Source organism: Dermacentor albipictus, chromosome 1 (assembly GCF_038994185.2).
Source record: "Dermacentor albipictus isolate Rhodes 1998 colony chromosome 1, USDA_Dalb.pri_finalv2, whole genome shotgun sequence".
In the NCBI taxonomy this organism is placed as follows: domain Eukaryota; kingdom Metazoa; phylum Arthropoda; class Arachnida; order Ixodida; family Ixodidae; genus Dermacentor; species Dermacentor albipictus.
This window is the reverse complement of record NC_091821.1, coordinates 131,049,615-131,061,857: the sequence shown is the minus strand read 5'-3', so window position 1 is coordinate 131,061,857 and position 12,243 is coordinate 131,049,615. Positions and strand designations below refer to the sequence as shown.

Below are 12,243 nucleotides of genomic sequence, written 5' to 3'. Positions count from 1 at the left end.
CAATTTCATTGGGTGTTTCTGAGCGCGCTTTACAACTTGTCAAATGCAACTTATGCTTAAACGAATATTTTAGAGGATTGCATAATTGTACTTGACTAATTTCTAATTTGCTCACTAATCACGCTTAAAATATTTTCAGTAAGTCAAGACGACTACGAACAACATGCCGTTGGTAGTATTCCCATTGGATGTGCCAATTTTTTCTAACATTGGTTTATGTCACGTGAAGCATGAAATTTCGCTCTCTCCACGTGCCCAATGTCCAAGACACTTGGAAACGTGGCTCGGTTAGTAGCGGAACACGCCTGTGGTCCGGCCGCCGTTCGGTAGCGCGAGCCCATCTGTCATGTTCTCTGGTGGCATATTTTAAACTCTACGGTGATGGTTCTTGCCCACAAAAAAAAATCACTGACGCACAAATTTACACGGTGCGTGGGACCTGCGTAGTTTTTTGTCGTACTCAGCAGGATTACACAAAATACGTTGAGCTCTCTAAGCCAATGTCACAGGTTCGTACAGGGTTACAATGCTGGCTTGTAGGCATGGAAGGGTTGAAACGAGGGCGAATTGAAACCTATACAATCTTGGGCAGCTAGCGCACATACAAGCGAAAGACGAGAAAGAATACAGGACAAGCGCTTGTCCTCTCTTCTTTCTCGTGTTTCGTTTGTGTGTGCGCTGCCCAAGAATTGTAGGCATCTTATCTTCGAATGCTATACCGGGTATTTCAGCGAACACCTTAAAAATGTTTGAAAATTGCCTGTGGCAGACAGCACCATTCTAATCCATGAGCGGATCTAATCGAAGAGGCCGACATTACTTGCACAAAACAAATTGAAATGCAGTATGGACTAATTACTAAAAAATAGCTAATTAAGCTTTTGATTAATTGCCTCTATCCCAGCAGCTCCTAGTGGTAAGACTAAAATTCTTATTTCTGCTTTCTAAACACCATTTTAACAACAGCCTTGCAGATTACTTAGCTCCCCCCAAAAAAGCGAATTCTCAGGAAGAAGCATGACTCAATATTCGTTGTGTCACAACTACATATCGACGAATATGCATATTCATTCCTACCTCGAACTATAAGAGACTGGAACGCCTGCCAATATCGGTTGTGCAGTGCACCTCAGTTGAAACCTTCGAAAAGTTCATAATGACATCATTGCAAACCTGAAAATTTATGTTTGCTCCCATTCTTGTACATATATATTATTTTTTATTAACAAGTAGATATACCACATATCGTCTCTTTTATAAATTCGAATGTTTTTCATGAATTAGAAGAGTGATTGTCAAGGTGTTATATTACTGCTAAAATTCATAGTTTAACTGTTTTCTATAAATGTCACGTTATTGATGTAATTTCAGAATGAATTGCTGGAGTGTTATACTACGGCGCAAATCCTGCCTGTTTTCTATGATTGATACTTCGGTGATGTAATTCACTGTTGTACCATCAAATTATGACTTTTACCCGCTTTCTATGACTGACACTTAATCGATGTAATTTACTGTTGTAACACCCACTTTGTGTGTTTGACAACTTATTGTTGTTGTAACACCAAGTTTTGTATTGGCGATGCCTTAAATCCCACTCTGTAACAGCCTTACGGCCATCAGTACCGTAAATAAAATTAAAATTAATTAAAATAAATATTTTTCAATATTCGGCCACATATTATATAGCCTGTTCGGTATTGGCTTCGGATCGAATTTGAGTATTAGTAATTTTGGAAGTACATCCTGAACGAACATAGATGTAAAAACATGTACATTCGAAAGTTTGGGTTTCAGTGAGCAAGTCGCATTGCCATTGGCACGATTCTTACTCAAGACCAGGCAAATGGGGAAACCGCCATGCCGCAGACCGGTTTTTGGGATTATCTTGTTGTCAAGTTTTCGGATCATCAGTGATCACGCCCGGGATTATAGGCACGGGCTAGACTGAGGGCCGTAGAAGCAGTGTCGGGAACGCGGGCGTGCCGATTAAGTTCGTCCGTGCGCCTACTGAACGTAATGGGTTAAGCGCGCGTATCTAGTTAGAAAGCACCAAGATGAATTTGCGCAACACAGCCTAAACTGCCACCGTCGTGTAGTCATGGTCGCATGCGACATCTGCGTTTCGCAGAATTGCGGCGACGTGCGACGCACATTGAGCAGCGCGAGGGACAAACGCTATAGCCTCGACCATCATGAAATCCAACTATGCTGCACCACCACACTGACGAGAAGTCTGTAAATGAATTATTTTTTACTAGCCTAACGGTCATACTATAGGCATTGCAAAAAGTGTTGAACTTACGCTTTTTGCATGAAAATATCCGTATAACCACACTGAATACACCCTGTTTCTATCTTTGCAACCTACCTCGTCTCACCCGCGGTCTATTATGCCGTATAGCCGCCTTCATAACGCGGTGGTTAGATATTACGACTATAGTGTTTATCATTACGTTGGATTAATAGTTATGTGCTGTGTTGTGGCACTCGTCATTCACACATTTAGAACTGAAGCGGCCTAATTATCTCTGGGCAATGGAAGCAGCGCTTGTAAACAAAGCAAACCTCACTAATTTAATATGGTAGCAAATCCCACTGTACCGGTGCCCTTTCTATCTGCGTGTGTTCAGATAAAGACACAAACGAAACGCGGATTTCTTGAAAAAATTCTTATTTCACTAAAGATGGAAAAAAGCGTTCTGAAGACTTGCAAATTTTAAAGTTTAGAACGACTGTCATTCTAAAACTAATTCAATGTGACCTGCCAAATTTTTTCGGCAAATTTAGACCCGTATTACTATTAGCCCACGGGAAGTTCAGTTTATGTGACCTGGAGTATGTTTTTGAAAAACTGCCAAACTTTGGTTTTATGAGCAACTGCCTCTGACTGACCCAGAAATAAGGGATTTTTGGGGGGCTATTTTAGCTAAGGGATGAAGGTGAAATATATCTCTGACTAATCTTCAGAAGGTTTCTCGCAAGCTAAAAAAAAGGAGTATGCAACTACAGCATGTATTTGTATCGTTATAGGACCCCAAAAATGCCGAAAATGGAAGAATTGGAATATTTCAGAGACGTTTTAAATAAATTATCATCGACAATTTTTATGAAAATTTTATAGAATACCCACCCAAGCCTGGTAAATTCAGCACTGCTAAAACATATTGCATTATATTATTTTAACGGAAAAAAATTGAGCCTATTTTAAAACCCATGTATGGTCTTCCCAACCATGCGTCCCCTTCTAATAATAAAATAAAGATCACGCTCACATTGATCTCTGAACTCGTTATTTTTGTTGTAATAAAGAAGAGTGACTCACATTGCGTCTTCCTTGCATCTTTTTTTGCCATGAAATGAGTTGACCTTGAGTTTTCTGGGCTCCTGCCTCCGTATTCCTACTACGGCATGTTGAGGGAGCAAGCACGCGAGAGCGCGTACAGCATGTTTTTTTTTTTTAATCCAGTCGGGAAAACCTATTTCTGGCATTGATCTCTAATTACATCTGCTATCTGAAATGCTCCCAGTGTACACGAACGACGCACCAGCCTAATGGGAAAGCGCCACTGCTGGCACTACAACAAGGGACGAGCCAGCTGTTCAGATGAGGACAGTCGCAAAACGGGTCCCGAGTATTTTTTCATCTTGACCTAAAATTTTATATTACGCATAAAAATTCCTCGCACACCGCGAAAATGCGACTACGTTTCCAACACACATATTTGTTTCACAAACAAGAAATCATAACTGATACAAGGTACAAAACTCTTGTCATCGAGTCGCAAAGCGTTACAAATTTGAAAAGCGCGTGATATATGGAGAACGCCAGGTATAGAGAACACACGCATATATATATATATATATATATATATATATATATATATATATATATATATATATATATATATATATATAAACGAGAAGAAAGGGGGTTAACCGAGGGACCCGATATTAGTCATATAATGAGAAGCCAACAAACACTGACACCAAGTACAACATAGGGGAAATTGCATGTGCTTAAGAAATGAAATAAATTAATGATAAATTATTGGAAATTACAGTGGATGAAAAAACAACTTGCCGCAGGTGGGAACCGAACCCACAACCTTCGCATGTCGCGTGCGATGCTCTACCAATTGAGCTACCGCGGCGGCGTTTCCCCATCCACTTCCTTGGTATTTATGTGTACTAGTAGAACCGTGGGAGTGGGAGTTTCATCCACTTTAATTTCCAATAATTTATCATTAATTTATTTCATTTCTTAAGCACATGCAATTTCCCCTATGTTGTACTTGGTGTCAGTGTTTGTTGGCTTCTCATTATATATATATATATATATATATATATATATATAGTGTACCGGTAAGAATGAACACGCTAGTGAAAAAGAGGAAGAGAAGGGTGAGAAGGGCAAGCAGAAGGATATAATAGCAGTAGGTCATGGGCATAATTGGTTTTGGGACGGCTGAGATTTGGGTGTGTCGTGTACGGCTTGGAACCAGTTCAAGCGTCGAACTCCCGTTGTATTTTCATTACAGTATATATAGCCGAGCCCCTCGGTTTCCCTTCTCTGATTCATTCATAGCGAGGGTCTCGAATCTGGCATTCTTGATGTCAGTAGGTAGCATACGAGGATATATTAGACACGTGCCTACTTTCCTAAGTTCACGTGTTACGTCACGCCATATAGGGCAAAAAAGGATGTTCCACATTCGCCCACCATGACTCTGAGTGGCGCTGGCTAACATTCGCCGGGCTAGATCTAGCAAACATAAATGCCCAAGTTAGTGGACGGTTTGATAGCCGTCGTCGTACCACAATTGGTAGGGCAACGCACGCGCAATGGGGAGGTTATGGGCTCGGCTCTCACCGGTGATAAGCTATCTTTCCGTCCACTTTCATTTCCCTTTCCTTTAGTATTTTCTACATTCCAATTCAACCAACGCTAATTTCCCCGATGCTTCCTTTGTCTTCATGGTCTGTTAGCTTCATGTGGCCGTAATTAACAAAAATCGAGCCCCTTGATTTCCCTTCTTCTCTCGTACACCGAACTGATTAAACCTTAAAATTAAACTAAACTCCCCCACTTCTGTGATCAAGTATTTATCATGGGAACTACATGGTGATTTGCTTGGTTCGAGAATGAGTACCCTACGTTGATCCATGTGGGCTACCAGCCAGAATCGCACTTTTATCAAAAGCCACTATTATCACAGCACGGCAAAGATTACGGAGGGTGACGTGCATATTAACACACAAAGAAAGCCACGAACACTACGTGTGCAAACGTTTTGATTTCGTTGGTACTTATACAGGCTGACACGAAAAAATACGCGCTTATATAATTGAAGAAGGCATACTAATATACATGGGCTATAGCTGAAGCTCGTTTGTCGAAGTTTGGACGTCTGTCCAACGAAGCGTCCACCTGCAGGCGGCACTTGCCTAGCTGTTCCTGTCTAACGCCCCCAACAACCGTAGTTATCCAGAACAGTGCTATCCGGTCTAATAAACTTCCCAATAAGAAACCTTCAATCTGAGTACGAGTCAAATAGCAAACCAAACAGTACTCAATTCATTTTTGATATGTTTGAAATTTCGAATATTTGCACACGCCTTAATGTAAAGGCGTGGGAACCTACCGGGAAGCACTGAACGGGGGCTGTCTTGTTTCCTTTGTCACAACAATGAAACTTCGTCAAGCGTATAGTGTTGCTGCATGCAGCCAAGCGCTCCAGCAACGTCGCCTTCGCCTTCGGCCTTTGTGTCGTGCTCACACTGTGTATCGTTTCTCTTTCTAACCAACTCGCCAAGCTTTCAGATCTTGCAAGCCCCTAGTTACGTTGGCCTTCGTCTCACTAACGAGTGAGAAGGGAGCGCGAAAGTCCATCTCTTACATGGGAGTATTTTCCTTAAGTGTGTCCCCACTTAGCACTATTCACGCTTGGCAGTTCACTTACCCCCGTATTCAGAAATGCATCTTAACTTGAAGCCCATGCTTGACTTGATATAAGCGACACCTGTTCAGAACGCGCCCAAGACGTTCATTGCATTTCCTTTGGTGCGTTCACCATAGGCGTCATCTAAGTCAAGTCCAGCGTGGGCGTCAAGTTAAGATGCGTTTCTTAACACGGGGGTAAATCTCCCACGAATTTCTCCAGAATTCAAGACCTGTAGAAATACGAGAATGCGCGGCTGTCCCGTTTAAACGTTCTTCACAAACGTCCTGCGTTTAAAGATTCTGCAACCGGGCATCTTTTTTGTTGCAGCGAATACCGCCCCGCAGAAGCACCTCCATGGAGGCGTGGAGTTTGTGTCGACCATCCCGAAGTCTGACACTGGCAAGAACCTGCGCAGGGACCTGCGAAACGCCTACCTGCAACGCCAGGCAGCTCGCAGACTTTGACAGCTTTCTGGAGCACCCACTGCGAGAGCTCAAGTCGGGTCGAAGAAGCCATCCGTCCCTTGAACGATGATTTTACACGCTCTTGCACTCGCATTCGCTGGCTTTCTTCACTCGTGCTATACGCACACCAGTACGAAAGGGAACACAAAATCGTTGTTCTAAGGGCGATCACTGCGGAAATCCGAGTTGGAGCATGCCATGCGGCTGATGCACTATAAACACAGTTACCGTGTTGAAAAAACATCACTTAGCGCTTTTTTTATCTCACTTCAAAAATCAAGGATTGGTCAGAAACGCGCAACAGATCTGTAGTTTTCACGTGTTGGTTCCACGTGAAATTACGCCTTTCCTGAAGCGGGTACCTGAAAATTCTTTCTTTCTGAAGGAAATGTTATGCTGTCACCTCTAAACATACAATTAAAATGTTAATTTCTTTGCCATATAGTGTATCTTTTGAGGAATGAAGGAAATGACTTCAAGGCAACCTTATCTATAAGGACATGTGAGGTTTCATTTAGTTGCAAACAAAGACATGCATAGGGCTCTAAAGGAAAATATCTAAAATAAGAGACTAAATACTGCGCGGGTAATTTACTTCTGTATAGAGTACTAAATGTTCAAATTCTAAAACTACCATAGTACGAAAAGTATTGTGCTACTTTCCAGATATTTTCAATATACAAGACACTGCTCAAACAAAACAAATTTTGTCAAACAGCAAAATCCCGAATAACCAAAACATTTGCTTGCCACCGGAAAGAGTTTCTTTTCTTGTGAGTGATAGAGAGCCTGCCCTCTTCTTTTTGATATCGCCGCCTACGCTGAAAAGCCCCTCTAAGACACCGCAGCGCTGCGCTTCAGTGTTCCGTTGTATTGAATCGTTAAATAAAATAAAGTTACCGAGACGTAGGCAAAATGACTTCTCTTGGCCACTAAGTGCGAATGGGATGCCATGTCGATAGTAGACAAAAAAGAAAATTACGTGCCGAACAAAGATGGTCTTGAGGGAATTGCTCAGCACAATGAGGATTGTCGATTTCGCATACGCGCACTTACGTTTTTCTCATAAAATCGAAGACAACTAATGTTGCTCTTACCACTGCTTTTTTTTTACTGAAATTCTGCAGAAAAATTTTATTGTATAGTTATTATTGCGATAGCGTTTATATGGACACCCTGGCGCATTTTTGCCGTCGTCGTCGTCGTGATGTTCCGATGTTCAAGGGCAATAATACGCTCGCACCGCGCCCAGCGCTGTAGGTGTGAGTGAACGCGTTCGAGGGGAACTGACGATCGCGACTCAATCTCACCCGCGCGAAAAGGAGAAAAGCGGGGAGAAAGCGCGCCATCTTGCCTCGCACGCTAGGCACCCAACGTTGCGAGGCACCGCCGAACGGGGAGGGAGGGGGGGGGGGGGACAGTGTTCTACTCCGGCTGTAACTGCGTATGTTGCGGCGGCACGCGGTCTACTTCTGCGCTGAGGGCAGAGTCTAGGCGCGTCGACGACTCGTGGCTTTGTGCGCGCTGTGTGTTCTGGTCGTTCGGTTTGCGTTCAATCGATGGACAGCACAAAAGTCACTTCGCTCGCTGCTTCTGCCGTGACTCCTCACGCCAGCGTTTTGACAGCGAGTGTGCGCGGTCATATAGTGTGATGTGTTCATATCTGCCGTGCGCCTTGACACCATGCCTGATAATTTAGTTAGCAAGCGAATGTTTACACTTTTATACGGCAAAAATACTATCCTTACTTCGTATGGCTGTCTACCAATCTGCTATCGCAGTCGATTCTTTGCCTTTCGCGCGAAACTGCGACCTTTTGTAATTGATCCGTTGCTCTGTATTGCGATAGCGATCGCATAGACACTCCCGGCGCATTTCTGCTGTCGGCTTCGACGTCGCCGTGAGGTTCCATGTAAAGTCCGAGGGCGATAAAATCGTCGCCGCGCCCCACCTGCTGTATGTGCGAGGGAAGGTGTGCGAGGGTGAGCCAGCGATCGCTGATCAATCTCGCGCACGCAACGGAGGAAAGCGGGAAGGAAGGGCGCCGTCTTCCGTCGCGCGCAAGACTTCGGGGGGAGCGTAGGAAAGGGTCGCGTTCTACTTCACGCGGTCGCACGCACCCGGCCGGGCCGCTGTGTCTTGAAAGTCATCTGCGAAGGGTACAGAGTCCGCGCTGCTCTGTGTTTTCCCAGCAAAGTTCTCGTTGATGCGAGCGGTAGCGGAAAGGTCAATTCGCTAGCTGCTGCTGCCGCGTTTCCTCACTGCAACGTTTTGACAGTGAGTTTCCGCGCTCATGAAAATGAGATGTGTGCAGGTTTGCTTGTGCGTGCGTCACACCATGCTTGTTAATTTATAAGTATGCCTATATTTACAAGTTTAAAGGCCGAGAAAACTACTGTCCTTACTTTGTATAGGTAGCAGTCCACTAATTTGCTATCGCAGTCGATGCTTCACCTTTCTGGCGAAACTGAGACATTCCTTGCCCGTTTTTTAAGGAAGAAATACAAAGTTGAATCCGCCTATGGGGAAGCATTGCAAACAGCTGCCAAGGTAGCGATGGCGGAAAGCAGCCGTTCCGGGAGGGTTGCCGCGTATTCCAGAGAAGCGGGCAACACATGGCGACCCTACCGCAGCGGCTGCTTTCGCAGTTGCTGACTGGCGGCGACACATGTTTATGCTAACATCGCCTTGGCCGGAGCTTGCTTCTCTATCAACAAAGGCATCTTTTCATTTTTCGCAAAAAAAAATGTAGACAAGTAACTGGACCAATTATTACATTAAATGATTCGGACTATCAAATGCGATCTTTCTACGAAATGTCAGTAAGAACAAAGTAGCGATGTGCACCAAATAATTTTCCTGTGATTTTAAGATCCTACACCCGTCTTTGTGCTACTCCTCTTCTCAGATAAAATTCGCTAAAATGTCAGTTTCACTCGAATTATGCAGGTGCCACAGCGGAGCTTGGTTGGCGGCAAATGCGCATGTACAGGCGTTTGCAAAAGTAAAGCCAGAACTACAAGCGCGCTTTCCGGCGCGCGCAGACTCGCGTCTACGCGCCTCTGCGAGTTCGCGGGCGATGCGCGACAGTTCGTGCGCGCCGGAGCGTCTTCCACGCACCTGTAACCACGTGACAGATAGAGACCAATCAAAGGAAGCGGTTGTCCGAGCGCCTCACCCACCGTCGCACCGCCGGCAAGAGCGTTCGACACCTGGGCCCCGGCATCTACGCAGCTATGACGTGGTGCAGACCGGTATTACCTTGCACCGACTGCAATGATATCATGTGCTGAAGCGCATTTCTAATTTTTTACTGCGATATTACAATAGAGAGGGAGATAGAGATAAAAGGAAGGAGGGGATGTTAACTAGTCAAGAGTCCGATTGACTGCCCTAGACTGGGGGAAGGAAGAACGGGAATAGAAAGAAGGGAGAGTGAGAGAGATGTGGAGTGACGTGCATGCACGGACAGCACTACAGAGTCAAAGACCCTCCCACAAGCAAGACGTTCTCAGAAAGCACAAAAGTGCCTTCACTGCCTTCTGCACCGGTGATCGGTGCGGATGTTGCTCTAGTATAGTCTATTCACTCAGAAGACGATCATCTATTTTCCTGAACTCAATAGAGAAAACGAATAAGTTTAGCAGGTTTGACAAAAATGTTAAAAGTAGTAGTACCCATGTGATACTAAAGTAGTAGTACCCAAGTTTTAGTGCCCATGGTGGTGAGGCCAGCTGGATATCAGGCAGATGTCAAGCAGTGCTGTCAACCCTCAAAAACTTTCCTTAGATATATGGATTATAGGTCTTGTTTAGGGAAACAAGGCAGTTTGCTGAAATCTAGATAAATTCTGTGCTAAATCACGGAGAAAAAAAACCTCAGATGTGAGAAACCTCCATAACAACATTGATGGCCGATACATGCAATTGCTGACGTGATGGCACGTTTTAATTTCAGTCACCGCAAATTACATTCGCATTGCCATGTAAAGTATGATCTATGGTCGTACTGCAGCGCTGTGAATGAGTTTCGCCAAGTAAGCGACGGGGTTCGGAGGCACTGGCTCATGAACGAAGCACTCCTACTGGTCTTTAACCGTTCGCACCTATGACTGTGCTCTCAATTTCTGTGCACCTTGAATGAAATATTTATCTGTAACCGGCGAAACAAACGTATTCCCCACTACAGCTGCAATATCAAACACAGGAGCACCGGCAAAGCTTGGCGTAGGCGGACGCATAAGCCTATAGCGCTGAGCACGACAAAATTGTCGTGGCGCTGAGCCGCAGACCATGCAGGAGTGTAGTAAAATTTACCGGGAGCCACCCATAGGCAGAAAACCATTGGACAACGTACCAGAATTCACGTGTTCTGCTGAGTTTTGGCATGGAGGGAAGAAAAAAAAATTGGTGTCGCGTCTGCGGTGCCGTATATGACTTGTGAGAGCGTAAGCGTAGTGGTCAGTACACAGCATGCCGGAAAAATTTATTGCACATCTTTTGCATTGGTGTCGTACGCGAAGTGGCACACTGTTGTGACACTGCCAAATTCTGTAAGGGAGGTTTACCCCTCATGTTTCCTATAATTGAAGTAAGGTTCCGTGTAAATCTTGGCACATTGTCGATGTCCAAAGTTGTTTTGCATGTAAAGCAAAGTACAAACTTGCAGATGTCTTCTGCGGTGAACACAGTGAGACTTCAAGCAGGACCAAAGGCTGTTACCAGACGCTGAGCACATAACCGATGTCATCGTTTAAGAAGTGTTTCTGAAAGTAGTTTTCAGCCAACGTGAACGAGTGGCACTCTTGACGCGGTCTGTTGTGGCGAGTGGCGATGGTGTTAGAACAACTTGCACCGTGTAGATGTAGATTCAGATCCTTACAGATATTGGCACGTACCCGCACTGGGGGATTGACCTAGAACCGGGTAGGTCAAAGTCACATACTTTTTTCATTTTGATAAAATCTTGCCAGTCTCTCTAACCTCTATCTTTAGATTCTAGCTTACCTGCTATGAAATTGTGTTTTTTTTTTATTTTGTAATTTACTTCGCCTTGTACCTTCTTTATGCAGAACGACAAGCACGTGCACCTTTCCTGTAGCCTTGGCTAACGTGCGTCCGCTTTCCACTGCAGTCGCATTAAAGCGTGACACTTCATCTGCTTTCTATACTCGTTGCTAGCGCATTCTGGTCTCCCGATGATCAGACTGACATTCAGCTCGTTTTCGTTTTATCTCGCGGTCAGTTTCTGCCAAGACAAGCTTAAGTTTAGGCGTCACGGACCATCATTTCAGCTTGAAAGCAATGGCTTCATTTTTTTAAAAGATCTAGAACATAAATAAAATTCAACTAAAATTTGTAGTCGATTTTCATAACTGAAATGAAAATTTAGCTTTACAGAAAACATTCACAAACTCGAACAACCACCTCTAGCAGAAATCTAGCGACATATAAGGAATTTTTCGTCTGAATCAGGGGAAAACTGGCTTCGAAAGTTGGCAAGACTGATGTCGAGTCTCATACCGATTATGAATGCAAATTAGCGCGATGACGAAACAGACTTCAGAAAAAAAAAAGGGAGTAGGAAGGAACAAAGCCACCACTCCCTTTGTTATACATAGCGCTCATACTGCAGAACTTTGTTATAGTCAACCCGCATGTAGACAACTAACGGTTATAGGGTAGAGAAACGCCGGTCCCGAATACGCTGTCCTAAACATCCATGAATTCTTTCGCAGATATAGTCATGACGGGTATAGTGAAGAATATAGTGAAGAAACGTATATAGAACAGAAAAGTGCATACGTACGGGGTGATCCTTCTTAAGTTTACCAG

The 12,243-nt window shown here is 44.2% G+C and overlaps 1 protein-coding gene across 1 annotated transcript in view; it reads left to right on the top strand.

Moving 5' to 3' along the window:
* The window catches only part of LOC135896837 (uncharacterized), a 58,788-nt gene extending 51,283 nt beyond the window's left edge, over positions 1-7,505 (top strand). Inside the window, exon 10 of the mRNA XM_065425316.1 lies at positions 6,273-7,505. Within this exon, the coding sequence (XP_065281388.1) occupies positions 6,273-6,409 (137 nt within the window). The 3' untranslated portion in view covers positions 6,410-7,505. The remainder of the gene's footprint in view (positions 1-6,272) is intronic.
* Positions 7,506-12,243: the final 4,738 nt, after the last annotated feature.